Source organism: Mugil cephalus, chromosome 1, assembly GCF_022458985.1.
Source record: "Mugil cephalus isolate CIBA_MC_2020 chromosome 1, CIBA_Mcephalus_1.1, whole genome shotgun sequence".
NCBI lineage: Eukaryota > Metazoa > Chordata > Actinopteri > Mugiliformes > Mugilidae > Mugil > Mugil cephalus.
Window position 1 is genome coordinate 16435488 of NC_061770.1, and position 15713 is coordinate 16451200.

The following is a 15713-nucleotide window of genomic DNA, read 5'->3' on the forward strand; positions in this document are numbered from 1 at the left end:
TGAATATATATATGATATGCATTACCAGTTAACAATATTTGGTCAGTAACTGCAGAAGAAAACGGAGGCACTCTTTATTATGAACATCTCTATTCAGAGAAGGCTCCAGTCAAGTTCATAATTGACTAGTCTATTTTTATTCTATTTTATAGAGTTATTGCCTGTTAAACTATTGGTCATAACTTTCTAGTTAGTCAATCATTTTCAAGTGAAGCTATGCAAATGAAAACAGCACGAGTACACCATAAATCTCACAGAGCTGCATTGCTGTAAGCAACTGGGATTCTTGTTGTTCTGTCATCTGACGACCCCTTCTGGTCAACACGAGAACTGCAACAATATAATAAACGGCGCACACGGTTGAAAAATACGATCCTTTATTCAAGATATACAGCGTTACATGTCTGTTTGTGAACTCCTTTATTGACCATAGTGATTGTGATGGCTCATTTCAGGCCTACGGCTACGGGCATGTAAAAACAAATATCTGGAAAAGCTGTGTATAAAAATGTATATAAAATGTGCCTCCTTGTTGGATAATAGAAAATAATATTCCTTCTGCAATATATTTACAATAGTGATACAAGAAAACAGCTTCAGTGCTGTTGAAATATGTACAACTTAAAAGCTTGATCTGTCTATGTGCAGAAAATAGATGTTTATTTTAAGTTAAGAGTCAAGAGCATGTTATTACTCACACACATTTCCTGTAATTTGTAATAATGCAGAACTTTGTGCTCTTTGTGGTTTTAAGTGGCAGTGGTCATTTCGGGAAAACACATACATTATACTGTGTATCATAAAATCCTCCCACTTGATAAGAGGATGAGTAATGTGCCATGCTAGATTTTCCATTCAGTCACGACAACACGGAGATTTAGACAAAAAAAAAAAAGAGAGAGTAAAGAACTGTGTTTGGAGACACTCTTGTTGTTCCTTGATACTGATTCTGCTGTAGAAATGCCTGATCTTTCATTAGCAGAACATAAAAAAAAAATCTTTTTGGGAATCCTCGCTTCGAGGCATCAAATGAAAATGAGCCTACGCCAAACAGGAAACACAGCCTTGGGGGTAAAAGACAGTCTAGACTTAAGCTCCAAGCTCAAAGTCATATGGTTTTAATGCGACGTAGTTACTGGGTGAGTCATTAGCTCAAAATATGCTAATGACATGCACCTCATTTTGATGGAATGTGTTGCAAATTCCCTCCTGGTGTTTTCAGTCTCGTGTGTGGCCCCGTTTCATCCTTTCGGTCTAGACGTCCTGCTTGAGTTTCTCGATGCTGAAGTCGCTGTCGTGGTCCAGTTTGGAGAGAGTCTTCCTCACCCGCAGGGCCGTCAGACGGGCCGTTGGGTTCTGGAACCAGCACTCCTTCATGATCTTTACGATGGCCGTCAGGATCTGGACACGAGCGGGAAAAAAAAAATGTAAATGCAACTGGACATCACAGTGGTGACTTTTTGTTTTTCGTGTGTGGATGCTTTAAGATACGACCTGCAGCCCTCGAGCGGTTACAGAAAATAGATGAGTAAATGAATTATTAGGTGGCCTACTGGGTGGGAGTGGAGTCTGTTGTGCAGGCTCGGCCTCTGCTGGTCCACGCACACCACCTTCTTCATCTCCTCAAAGCTGGGATCTGAGGGCACCAGGTCAAAGAAGGGAGGCCGGTACTCTTCAACAATCCCTAAAAAAAGAAAAAAAGAAAAGAAAAATAAAGCAACGATAAAAAATTTAATAAATTATATTCCTTAAATTAAATTATAAACCTTGTGGGTTTATCTCCTCATACATTCCCACAACATATTTTCTTTTCTTTATACAAGCCCTGAAATAGGACACTTGGAGACTGAGACAAACTGCAGTGGGAGTCTTGTAAAGTATGTTTGACTAAACAAGAGAGCAGGGAAAGATATCTATTCCCTGGTGATTACACACGGATGGTAATGTGGAAGTCCCGCTGAGTAGTGCGCCCATAAAGGAGAACACACGCTAAATTGTGTATGTGTCTATGCGAGTGTGTGTGTATTCGCTTGCATCTACAAATTGTGAGTACGGGCATCTGGATTATGTACGAGTGAGTGCTGACACCAGATAAGACTGTTTATAATTACTGCAGCGCTAATCGTGAGAGAGGATAGTCGAGACAGACACAGGCTGGAAAAACACTGGAGTGCTGAGAGACATGAGACCAACTGCCTGTTCCGTTTACTTTACCACATCCAGACAGACATGACATGACATGAGAAAAACACGTTTTCAACGTGATGTATGTCTTAGTAGGTGAAAAATAAGTTCTTTGCGAAGGCATGAGATAGATGAGTTTACCATTAACAATGGTTCTGCGGGTAATTTCCCAGAAGACCAGGGCCAGGGCCCAGATGTCCGTTTGCTTGTAAGACTCAAAGACTTCCACGCGAATAGTCTCATCCAGAACCTCGGGAGCCATGTAGCGCTTGGTCCCCACACGAGGGTTGTTGCCCACATCGAGGTAGTCGTGGGACTGGAAGTGTATCACCGCCAAACCTGACGAGAGAGTGGGCCCAGGTTTAATTCGCGACGCGTCACCGACGCCAGAGCTGACCAAAGGGAAAGCGGCAAAGAGAATTCTCTGCGTTACCTAGGTCGGCGATGCAGCACTGTCCGTTCCGCTTCACCAGGATGTTGCGACTTTTCAGGTCCCGGTGGGCAATTGCGGGCTTCCCCTGCGAGCTGACGATCTCGGTGTGGAGGTGGACCAGGCCACAGGCCACAGACAGGCACATCCTCAGGCAGCTCTCTGGCTCCAGGCTGCTGTACTGCAGGAAGTCATAAAGCGAACCCAGCTCGTGAAAGTGGGTGACGAGCCAGAGCTGCGTGCTGGAATTCTTGGACGTCATGTCAGAGGCGATGAAACCTAAAAGCCAGAATGGAACATTTTCTGTAATCACACGTTTTATGTCCTCTGCACCGGAATAATGTCCGCGGATTTAATCTGCCTCCGTACCCAGTATGTTGTCGTGACGCAGCTGGACGGTGTTGTAGATCTCCGTCTCTCTAAACCAGGACTGCTCGTCCCTGGAGGAGAAAATCTTGACAGCTACACTCTCCCCCATCCACGTCCCCCTCCACACCTCCCCATACCTGCCTTTACCTGGAGACAGAGCGACGCGATTACACAACTGTGACTAACACAATAAAGAGCATTTCAACGCGGAGAAGCACAGGCGTGAGAGGACACTGACCGACACACTCGGCAAGTGAGATCTGTCTGGCCATAGTCCTTTGGACCAGATATGGAAGCCCTGTCCCGCTCCCTGATGTACAGAATTCATCAAAGATATCCTGGAGAAAAGAGACAAAGCCATGCCATCACAACCTTAAAAACACCCCACGATAAAAGCTGCCGGCGGTGTTCACCGGATGTTTCTCACGTCGTATGTAGGGTCATCTCCGGTGGGGAGCTTGAGCATAGTGGCATCGTGGTTTTCAGTGTTTTTCGGTTTGCAGTGTGAACGCCGGAAGTACAGGAAGAGCACGAGGCCGCACGCGCTGGCAGTCACGAATAACAGCAGCAGAGACACGGTGATCCGCAGGTCCGGGTCAGCGGGTCCCGGGACCGTTGTCTTCGGCTCTTTATCTGGATAAAAATAAGATAAGACACCGATATTTGAGCTTGGAAAAAAAATGTTTAAAATATTTCAGAACGCATAGTTCGTTTTAGCACAGAGGTTATTTCTGATTCAAGGTAAAAGGTGCGAAAAATCTGAAAGCTATTCTACTAACTGACCACAAGGGGGAACCAGTTACTACCTAGAGCAGACCTGGGCATTTTACGGCCCACGGGCCGCATACGGCCCTTTGGGCATTCCCGTCCGCCCCACGGTACGTCAGTCATGAGCACAGATGAACTGTGCATGCAATACGACTGTGTTGCTTTTATTTTGAGCCATGATGTGTTATTTACGTCATGGCACTGTTAGTTCGTCAACAACAAAAAAAGTAAGATTGAAACAGCTTCTTGCCATCTATTGACCCTCAAAAACCTGAACGGATCGCTGGCATCCGTCAAAGCGGCCGATTTTGAATTATCGTAAGTCACAGTGGTTTGCGCTATTGACAGTATTCATTGTGACTGAACACTGGTTAGTTGTGCTTTTGCCTGGAAGACCTTCGTGACATCTCAAGGGTATAACTAACTTTTTTTTTTTTTTTAACCAACAAATTCCTCCAAACAAGTCTCTCTTGCTGGGGCTCCGCGATCGTTGCTCTCCAACCTGCAGCCGACAGCAGCGGTGTGTCATCATTACCGTAATGGCAGCGTTTTTTCTAGAAAGCGCAACTTGAATATTATCCATCGGGGACTTACGGTAATTCAAATACAGCAAACTTCTCTTTGTGGGCAGACGGACATTCAGGTCTTAAAGGGTTAAACATTTATTGAGATTTATTGAGATACAGAAAATAATTCATGTAGCTATATGATCCACTGACGTTTTCCAAAGAGGACAAAGTTTCCAACATTCCAATGCGTTATATCCAAAACTATAGATCGATTGTGTTTCATTTTCCTCTTCAACCTACACCAAAACTCTATTTACAGAATGTTCTTATGTTTCTGATTACCAGTAGCAGCTTATCAACATATATAATTTACTGCTTTTTACAATGGGAGAAAATGAATATTGAGCAGAATAACGTTCAAGTTATCGTTTGGTTTGGCCCTCCAACACAGTTCAGATTTTTCATGCGGCCCCCTGTAGAAATGAATTGCCCAGCCCTGACCTAGAGGGAAATCTCAAGGCAGGTAAGTGCAAAGTAACGCAACAGGCTGTGGGATGAGCATGTGCAAACTTAATTGCGCCAGAAAATGCCCCAGTCCACACGGATTCTTCGAGTGTGAGAATGCGACGGTTAGGGATTTAGGAAAGCCATAGCTGTCGGTACTGACCGGTGAAAGGAGGCGCCGTGGTGAAGCGGTTGCACATGGCCTCTGCGCAGCAGTGCATGTAGACGCCCTGGAAGGAGGCCGAGCAGTGCTCTCGGAGGTTATTGGAGAAACAGCCCCTCTCCTCCACGCCCATGACCCAGCTATAGAAACAGCGGATCCCCTTGCAGGTCCCATTCTGACATGTGCCCTTGTTATTTTCACACGTACACAGCAGCTTCCCGCCATCTTCTGTGTCTGGAGCGCGAGAAAACACACGGAAACAGCGTTGACAGACAGGCAAGGGTACGAGTCAATGCACACAGGAAGAAATATACAAGATGACTACAAACTACACTTGGCCTCCTCGAGGGGAAACCCTGGATTTCACAGAAAGTTTGGTGGGAAATGAAACAATTTGAACCAGATAAGACAACTGAAAATTAAATGTGAGAAGAATAAATGAATATGACAGTTTCTTTTTCTTTTTCTGTAAGCCTCACAGTGATCTAATGCTCAGTGTGTGGTCTTAATGTGCCATTCCCTCCTTTGGAGTTCAGGGAGAATTTGCAAACAGACAGAAAGCACAGAGGATCTGCACAGACAGAAAAGTTCTTTATTACATATCATCTATTTAAAAGAAGTAATAATCAGAGTTAATGTTCCACTACACATGCATAGATCCTAAAAACACAGATCTTAGAAGGTTCATGCTGGGTATCTGTCAGGGACTCAATTACCCACTCATTCAGTTTATTCTTGTGTCGTTTCCTGTGTTGTTTTGAAAGTAGCACAACACTTTCCTTGTGTGTTTATGTTTGCTTCGCTTCCTGCCTTTGTGATTGCTTGCACCCTGTGACGTTTGCTTGACTGGGTTTATATTTTTGAAACCTGCATCTGTTTTGGTTATCAAGTCTCCTTTCTTTCTTTCTTTCTTCTCGCCACCTCCGTCGAGGGTCGCCCCCCCCTGAGCTAACCACTTTAATGAACTGCGAATAGACAGGCACGAGAACCAGAGGTAAAGGCATTACCTCGTGAAAGTTTCCGTCTAAACCAAAACTAAAGAAGAAAAGAAAATAGCCACTTTGTCGCTCCTTCATCTGTGCGGGTGACTAAAAGCTGCAACCGCAGTGGGTTCTGTGGTGAACTCTCCACAACGGAGCAATTCAGAACCAATTCGATAAACTCACCTGCATAAATGGCAGAAATCCACAGAAAAACTCCAGCTAGCGCCACCGTGAGCAGAGCAGAGCTCCCCATCTCTGTGGAACAGGAACAAAGAAATTAATAAGAGTAAATATAATCAAAGGATGAAAATGGAAATTAACCTTATTTCTTTATTGGACCACGGCCGGCCACAATTAAAAACCTGAAATTTCGTCTTCGGGCGCTACGGAAAAGCAGTTTCCCCCGACATCTTAACCGCTGCTTGAATGAAATTTACGGAATGGTAATTTAATAGCGGCGTCTACGGGGAGACGAACAGCGGCTGAAGGCCGGACTCTGAGGAGGCAGAGGAAGCTGTGAGGTCAGAAACAACAGCCGGAGGGTCCAGCCTGTCTGCCTGTGGTGTAATTGCGTTGGGTGGGAAAAGGGGGCTTGGGGGAAACGGGCTGTAACAGCACTCCGGAGTGTTTGTGTGTGCGTGCCGAGACTGCGTGTGGCGCTGTGCTGCCCAGGCTCCAGGCCTGTCGACTCCTCGACTGCCCTGCTCGCAGAGTAAATATTGATGGCTACGCTTCCTGCCATTGAGTGGCCCCACCCGGCTAGCCGGCGAGACTCAGGTCTGCTCATTGTTTAGGGCCACGCTGCTGCGAGTCACGCTAAGTAAGGCCCAGCATGTAAGCACTTTAGGTGAGTTAAAAAGCAATAAAAATGAGTCTTCAACGTTAAGTAAAGAACTTCTTAATTGCCAAACAACACATAAACATAGACAGGGTCATACGTTACCATACGTTACATTCTTGACTGAGAGCTTCACCAGCATGCTGTCCGAGTCTTCGGGTTAATAAACTTTGATGCGGACGTCTAATCATGTGTTTCCTGGTTTCTCTATGGGACCACTCATGCAAATTATATTTAACAGAAAACCTGGCACTACACTGAGGCGGACAAAAGCGACTTAAGAGGGCGGCAATTAGAGCTGAAGAGATTAGCGGATTAACTGATAAGTCTGTCGCCCGTAAATCAATCGGCCCCTGCCGTGTTTTGACGACCTAATATCTGCTTTGGGCGATTATGTGAAAATGTCAAATATTCGTTTTTATCAAATGAGGACACTTGACGGTAAACATCTGGAGTCAAGCGATCAAGATAATACTTTCACCTGCTGCATGTTTGTGGGATATTTTTGCACTGATTTCATAAAAGAAATTATATTGAGTTTTATTCATCCCTGTTGGATGGCAGTAGAAGCTAGTAGAAGGTCACAATGCATTCGGAATTGTTTTAAAATCCTTGAAGTAGGCACACTTTCTACGAATGAACCCAGAGCGGCATCACCTGCTGTACGCATGGCTTATCGTCGATATAAAAATAGCTATCTCAGCCCGCATCTGGCAGTGAAACTCGAGCATGTCAGCACAAAACCACGGATATCCTCCTTTAGTTCTTAGCTAGATATATTTAAGTGCAAACTACAGGAAGCGTTCACATGACCTTACCCATTTCAAGCCAGATGGCGTTCAATATGAATATCTGTACTGATTTTACACATGTTTTACACACAGTTTCACCATCACAATGCTTTTATTTTCTCGACCCCCCCATCCCCGATTCCCTCAGCGTCCGTGTGGCATGTGCCAGGTGGTTTCCCTCAGTTAAATCCCGCCAATGGCGATGATCAATCGTGACACCCGTCATCTGAAAAGGGAAGTGAGACGAGTGGAGCGTGTTTGGAAGAAATCCAAACTCGCAGTGCATCTTTCCGTCTTTGCGTGCGTGCTTCCCACGCTCGTACAAAACACGCACGTGGGGAGGGTGGCACCCTTTGCTGGCCTAACAAATGACAACAATCATAATCCTAGGTTTCTGCTGAAAAGCACTATCCGATAACATTGGATCTTAATGTCACAGCCAAAATCTCTTGTCCCCTGTCTCTCTGCTCGGTCTTATTGACCACATACCATAGCCGGCTGACATTTTTCTCCCTTATATATAAACCCGACAACTTCCTCAAACTGTTCCTGTTTATTGCGGGGTCTCGTCTGCTCTCCATTATCAATATCGATTTAAAATACCAAGCAGAAAACTGAATAACACGCTGTTTTACGCTGTGGTGTTCTTCAAGATACTCTACTACATGATACGTCGAGGCCACCTGGCTCATCCGTTCCATTGTTTCTCTTGTGCGGCTGTATTCTTGAGTTAGGCCAAACCATACAGGAAATACTGGTAGCCCGCATGGCCGCCCAAACAATTCTAATGAATCTGTGTCAAAACCGAGATTCTCCCCTCCTCCTACCCACGAAGTAAAACCGTGCCTTGGCCTTCCGGTCAAAAACTCCACAAGAAACTTAATCTTTGACCGAAAAACTGAACTTTAACCCACACATGAACAAGATTGTGCAAACCTGACGAACATTGCAAAAAGAAAATCCATTCTTCACCATCACGTCAATCGTTGCATCAGTTCACTGGCTCGCAGTGAAGCATAGAACAGGTCTGCATTGCCTGTAACAGGGCTACAACTTTTTGTTTAATTTCTTTATCTGCTTTTCTTTATCTATACAGCATAAAGTGCTGTATAGATACTGGGTAATATATAATAAATTTTACTACTACTTACTATTTTACTTTCCTTTACTTGTATTTCAAAATACCAACATGAAACTAATGCAGTTTCCCACGTCTATCAACGTATGTAATCAGATGTAAACTGATTGTGTTAATTCCTGTGAGTAATCTTACACAAATCGCTGAAAAAACATCTTCATACGTCTCTTTCGGTGTGAGTCTGGCCCTCAACTCTGACACACTGAAACCGCAAGTCTTATTTTACCAAACAGCAAGAAGCACTTCCTGTATCATGCGGAGTTCACGTAAAAGGTGGTAAATCTGTGGCTCCAGTGGAAGATTCGCATAAACACGACTCCACCCGCAGAACGAGCGTATTCTCAGCGGAGGAGCACCGCCGCGTCTCGTTCCCCCAGCTATCGCTTTATCATCGGCGGCGGTCCTCGCACACGGGAGAACCGCATTCAAGCTCCGGCAGACTTCCTCTCTAAGCTCCCTCCTGTTTGTCTCCGTTCTGTCCAAAGCTACACCCGCACGACCCGAGGGGAAAAGATCCATCGTCATCTCTTCCTCTCATCTACACAGACCTTGGCTTGGGAAGGCACATCTCTCATTCCATCTGGATGACTGTGCGGTTACAGTGGTGGATTGTGGGGGCACGGGAAAGCACAGCAGTCTCCGACAGCCCCCTCGACTGGGCCTCATCGCACCGAAAAAGTCCTTTAACTTTGTTTCTGTTGGTATAAAAGTGTGTATAATGTGGTTTTCGAGGCCGGCATTGCACTTTAATGACTTAAAGAAAAAAGTTTTTTAAAAAAAACAACCGTACATCTGTAATCCAGTGATTGTAACCGTCTGCTCGTCATAGGGACAGACTGTATCTTCATTTCATACAATGACAGGCTTGGCAGGGTTTATGGCTCAGTGGCTGCCTGCGTGCTCTCACATGCATACCTACAAAGAAAGCTTGCCTGGCAAAGGAAAGGACAAAATGCCGTGCTTAAGGCATGCTGTGCAGACAAACTGGTATTTGCTTCCAAAAACAGAAGGATCAGAAAAATGTCGAGGCAACAAACATATACAATGTGAGCAGCACACAGTAGCATGTGAGTTGCGTCGTGACCTGCACTTGACAGTGACACCAGTCACCCCACGTGGGTGTTTGTGTAAAACGGTGGAAAGAGACGTATGACCAAAAGCAAGACATCTGTGCCAACACTGCACACGTCAAGTGAACTTTTCAACCCGCCACATTTTCAAAGCACAAGCCACAAAGTGGTCGAGTAAGCGCGGAGCTTAGATTCGGTTTCAGTGAAAGCATGTTGAAAGGGTGAAGAAAAACGACTCGTTTATGCTAATATTATTTACTTTTATTCATCTAAAAGTATATACACCCATCAGGCATGAGATCTTGACCACCTTTCGAATGCCTGGTCCAAAACTTTTCCAGCAGAAGATTCAATCGTCACAAGATGCTCAATGTTATTTACTTCTCCTGTTGGTGGTTTTAATGTTGTGGCTGATCAGTGTATGTATTTAACACATGCAGATGGTCAAGGGGACCTTAAAAACTCTTGGGTTGGTCACATGTTTCATGTAAAATCCCAACGCTTAGGATAACTATTTGACCTAAACCGGATTTTTTAAAATATAATATTTGTTGACACACAGCAGAGTTGCCCGATGGGCATGAACGGTAAGCATCTTCAAGAATTTCAGATGAAATACAGTGGGTCACAAGTCAGTAGGACAAAATACTAAAATAGTAGTACTTCACACCATGTAGCAGCAAATGTGGAAGTCAACAGATGCAGTTTACAGCGGCTCCCTGGTGATAGACTATGAATTAGTAAGCAGTATATCTATATTACAGGGGTGCTCACACTTTTTCTGCATGCGAGCTACTTATAAAATGGCCAAGTCAAAATGGCCTACTAAAATCTACCTACTACAAAAATGCAAAACATATATTTATTTATAAATATATTGAAGATTCTTTGTACAATGAATATTGATGTACCTTGCATAACCGCATGAGTCAATATTGCACAACACAACACAATTAACTATGCACATTTTTTGTCAGTCATGGTGGAGCGGTACTTGGACTTAATGATCTTCATGTTAGAAAAGACTAACTCACATAAATAAGTGGAGCCGAATAATGCAGCCAAGGAGGTAGCACATTTCCTCATGTTGGGGTACTTTACCTCTGTGGGTAAGTTCCAGAACTGTCCATGAGCTCTGGACTTCAGCTCAATGTCGGCTCGCAGTGTCAAAATCTCATCTTCCACTCCAGAAGAGTTCAGGTGAAACAGTGTTGCAATTTTTGATGCGAGTGAATCCACCTCAGCATCGTCCCGAAAAGGATAGCACATGAATGTAGCGACTGGCTCGAGCAAAGAAAGGTCTTGAAGGCCTCCTTTACCATCTCTCCGTCTTGGAAGGATTTCTTGTTATTAACGATGAGGGCACTCGCCTGGAACGATGCTTCGGTGGCGGCTTTCGCTTTTGAAGTAGGTTGTGTGAAAAATGACTGCTGTCCGGACAACTGGCATTTTAATTCCTTCACCTTTCTCTTTCTCAGCTCGCTTTTCGGCGGGAAGTCGGTGTCGTATTTTCCATGAACAGTCCGAAAATGCCGCTCCACATTTCCCTTCTTTGGTATCGCGATGGTAGACTGGCAGATGAGGCAAACGCACTTCGAAAATGTCATCGTGAAAAAAAAGTCCTCCTCCCATTCCGTATGAAAGTGATACGTTTTTGTTTTCTTACTTGGTCCAGCTCCCCCACTCATGTTTAGACCCTTTCTTGAGTTCAAGAGAATAAAACGAGGGCTTAAAATTGTAGGTAACCAACTCGCTAGCTAGCTTGTTAGTTGTGCTGCACTTAGCACCGTTGTTTGCGCATGCGTGGTGACCTAAGTGTCAGAAAAATTCAGATGTCGTCCGACTGGCTGCCCTGTATATCAATCAAGTGACGGGATGGATGATAGGCTGACATCTATTTTTTCTTTAATGTCATGCGATCTACCCATACTACCTTTGCGATCGACTGGTAGATCGCGATCAACGTAATGAGCACCCCTGATCTAAAAGTATATAAACCCATCAGGCATGAGATCTTAACCACCTTCCTAGTATTGTGTAGGTCTCCCTTGTGCCTCCAAAGCAGGTGTGACTAATCAGAGAATGGATGTGGGCTTTCTGAGGATGTCCTGTGGCCTGTGGCCTTCCTATGGGTTGAAGTAAGGGGCCTCTGTGGATGAGTCGTCTTCCAGTGCATCCCACAGATACTTGATCAGCTTGGGATCTAGTGAATTTGTAGGTCAGGTCAACACCTTGTGATGTTTTCATGTTTTGTTTTGTTTTTTTAAGTCCTTCCTAAATCGTTTGTGTGTGTGTGTGTGTGTCAGGCTGCATCCTGCTGGGCCTGATGGCTGGTGCCATCAAGGAGCGTCATCGCTATGGGGGGGTGGGGTACCTGGTCTGATCTAGGTGGTTGGTGCATGTATAAGTAATGCGAATGCCCGGTCCAAAAGTTTTCCAGCAGAAGATTCAATCGTCACAAGATGCTCAATGTTATTTACTTCTCCTGTTGGTGGTTTTAATGTTGTGGCTGATCAGTGTATGTATTTAACACATGCAGATGGTCAAGGGGACCTTAAAAACTTTTGGGTTGGTGACATGTTTCATGTAAAATCCCAACGCTTAGGATAACTCTTTGACCTAAACAGGATTTTTTAAAATATAATATTTGTTGACACACAGCACAGTTGCCCGATGGGCATGAAAGGTAAGCATCTTCAAGAATTTCAGATGAAATACAGTGGGTCACAAGTCAGTAGGACAAAATGCTAAAATAGTAGTACTTCACACCATGTAGCAGCAAATGTGGAAGTCAACAGATGCAGTTTACAGCGGCTCCCTGGTGATAGACTATGAATTAGTAAGCAGTATATCTATATTACAACACAAGAGGTGGTCTGTAAGAATATATACAAGGAGAGGTAAAATATGGGAAATAAAATGCGTGAACATCTTAAAGCCTGTGTAAAGCAGGTCATCTCCCACTTGACACCTGTTCACATCTGGAGACACGTGGGGAGGATGTGAAGCGCTGTCAAGGGTAACTTGACTGTTTCAGTCAGGACATCTAGAAATTAATTAAATAAAGCAAGCAAAGCCCATACAACAAAGAAAAGAGAAACAAAAGCTTTACAGCCATTACCTGTGTTCTGCTCGACTTTTAACTGGACAGAAGAGATCGCCACACGTCTCCCATATCAAATACGTCTTGAAGTGTTCCTCCGTGGCCAAAGTGATTTCAAATACAAAAGGCGTGTCTAAAAAATGCACTCATTTTTTTAAAAAAAATTAAAAAGTTGTTTATCGGTTTACTTCTTCTCGTGTGAGGGACTCGGTTGCAGATGTGTCATCCAGGCGAGCCTCACATCCTTTCCAGCTTCGATGAAAAAAAACTCGAAAGAAAGAAAGAAAGAAAAAACGCTCGCCCACTGTTTTTTTTTTTTCCCGGCAATAAAAACAAGTACAACAAGTTACTCCTCAAAAGCGCACATGAAAAGTGAAAACGTGGTGCCGCTGTCTGTCAGAGAAAACCCATGTCAGGTCGAGGTAAGACAGCGGGCTGCAGCCTATCTCATCTCGGTCCAAATCTGCTCTGATAAACCGACGACACGAACCATCGACGTCGATTCGGACTCCTTCCGCTTTGCCAGCCTCGCGAGCAACGTCGCGTTTAAGTAACAACAGTTTGGGTTTTTCGTCCGTGTTCCTGATTTAAAGACAAGATTGCAGATTTTTTTTTTTTTTTTTTTAAATAGTATACAGATTTGTCCCACCCCTTATTGTCCCGTACAGGGTCTGCTCGGCCTGGAATGTGTTCTCATAGCGGTTTTCCTGTTGCCTGCTAAACCTCTCATTTTCCTTTTCCCCTGCGGACTCTTGTCTGCGCTGCACTGACAGGAATGTGCTTCAAAGACCCCACAACCATACAATGACATTCAACCAAGAAAAAACAACTAGGAACTAAGAGTTCTGAAGCCAGTGGAGTTGTTTATTCTTATCATTTACAGGTATTTTTTGAATACATTAGATTTTTTTGTTTCCTCCACCAAGAAAAATGTTTTTAAAAAACTTTTTCAGAACCATATCTTAAATTCATATGTTGTCAGTTTTTTATCGCACAGTTGCTAACTTTCGTCCTGGAGCATTTTACTGTTCAAATCTGCGCAATCACAGGGACTGACTCTTGTTTTGGTCGCCACTTTACCCGTATTCTCGCGAGATTCGCAATATCACGAAAACACACGAAAATCGTTTTTTATGCCAGACTTCAAGGTACAGAAAAAGAGACTTCAAGGTACATTCTTTCATATACAATCTGTGCATACAATGTATGTACTTGTTTTTGATCCAGTGGAGAGGTCTGGACTAATGTGGTGGCCATGTTTGTGTTTTACAGTCACACTTTATGTGCAGTTTTGTCTTACAACAGTTTACACACATGTTAACCACATAGCTAGCTACCCTGACTGTCATCACGTGCAAATAATTTTTGAAAGTCACTTTTCTTGTCCAAACAGTTTCTTCTGATGACTTCGAAGATGCTTAACCCATCAGGCTAACAACAGAAATACACTGCCTGGATTTAACTACGAAAACAGGTACGAGCCTCCTGTTAGACAATTACTGCGTGGATGATTATCTTTCAGCTGGCATCAAGTTATTTAACCCCAACTGATGCAATGAGTAGCTTCTCGTTTCTTAAACATGTCTAAAGACACATCTGTTAGTCTGTTTGAGGAGGGTCAAATCATTGGCATGCTTAAATCAACAAATAAACATCTACGGAGACTGAAGCAGAAACTACTACAATTGGGTTAAGAACTCTCCCAAGGCATTATTAAAAACTGGAAGGATAGTGGGGAACTATCGTCTTTGAAGAAATGTTGTCGGAAAACAATCCAGATTGATCGGGATTGGCGATCACTTTAGTGAAATCAGAGCAAAGAAAAGCAACAGTACAACTCAGGGCTATGCTTAATAGTGAAAGTAAGAACATTTCCACATGTACAATGTGAAAGGAAGTCAAGGGGTTGGGACTGAACAGCTACCTTAAAAAAACAACTTATCAGTGAGGGGGGAAAAAAAGGTTTCAGTTTGCTAGGGAGCATAATGATTGGACTCTGGAGCAATGGAAGAAGGTCTTGTGGTTTGGTCCAGATTTACTTTGTTCCATAGCGATGGTGCATTAGGCCTAGTGCCTACTGTACAAGCCTGTGGGGTCAGTGCTATGATCTTAGGTTGGTGCACTTGCTCAGCTCTAGGTTCGGCAACATTATGGCCAAAGAATGCAATCAGCTGACTACCTGAATATACTGAATGACCAAGTTATTTCATATTTTTTTTTCTATTTCTGATGGCACTGGCATATTCGTGTGAAAGAGTGGTTCAGGGAGCATGAGCCATCATTATCACACATGGATTGGCCACCACCCGAGTCCAGATCTTAATCCCATTGAGAATCGTTGGGATGTGCTAGAGAAGGATTTGCACTGTGGTCAGACTCTCCAGTCATCAATACAAAATCTTGGTGAAAAATTAATGCAATACTGGATGGAAATAAATCTTGTGACATTACAGAAGCTTCTTATCGAAACAATGCCACAGCTAATGCTGCTGTAATCAAAGCTAAAGGCGGTCCAACGAAATATTAGAGTGTGCAACTGTTTTTTCTGGCCCAGGCATGTAGTCATCTACTAACTATCTAGCTGTGTATGAGTTGGTGGGCTACAATGGGTTTTTAGTGCTCTGAAAACAGTTGCCTGCTGTGTAATTTGAAGTGATGAGAGCAATGAAAGTGAACTCTAATAGTAAAATACCTGTGGACAGCTCCACGCAACAGAGACTCACTGTGAAACTACATGTTGTTTTCATATTTTTATATGAGTATTGATTATAGCTCTCCTAAGTGTGTTATCTGTTTCCACATTTATGTAAGCTGCATGATAGATCTCAATTGACCTAAACATATCCTTTATTTCAGTCTTCAG

At 43.7% G+C, this 15713-nt stretch overlaps 1 protein-coding gene across 1 annotated transcript; it reads right to left on the minus strand.

The window, feature by feature from the left end:
• Positions 1-360: 360 nt before the first annotated feature.
• acvrl1 (activin A receptor like type 1) lies at positions 361-13605 on the minus strand. Its single transcript, XM_047607355.1, has 10 exons — positions 12869-13605; positions 6094-6165; positions 4928-5161; positions 3411-3616; positions 3222-3321; positions 2984-3130; positions 2618-2893; positions 2326-2523; positions 1554-1684; positions 361-1401 (listed from the first exon to the last, which is right to left on the minus strand). Exons 2-10 carry the CDS (start codon positions 6161-6163, stop codon positions 1255-1257), a joined length of 1509 nt encoding a protein of 502 aa, XP_047463311.1. The 5' UTR covers positions 6164-6165; positions 12869-13605; the 3' UTR covers positions 361-1254.
• Positions 13606-15713: the final 2108 nt, after the last annotated feature.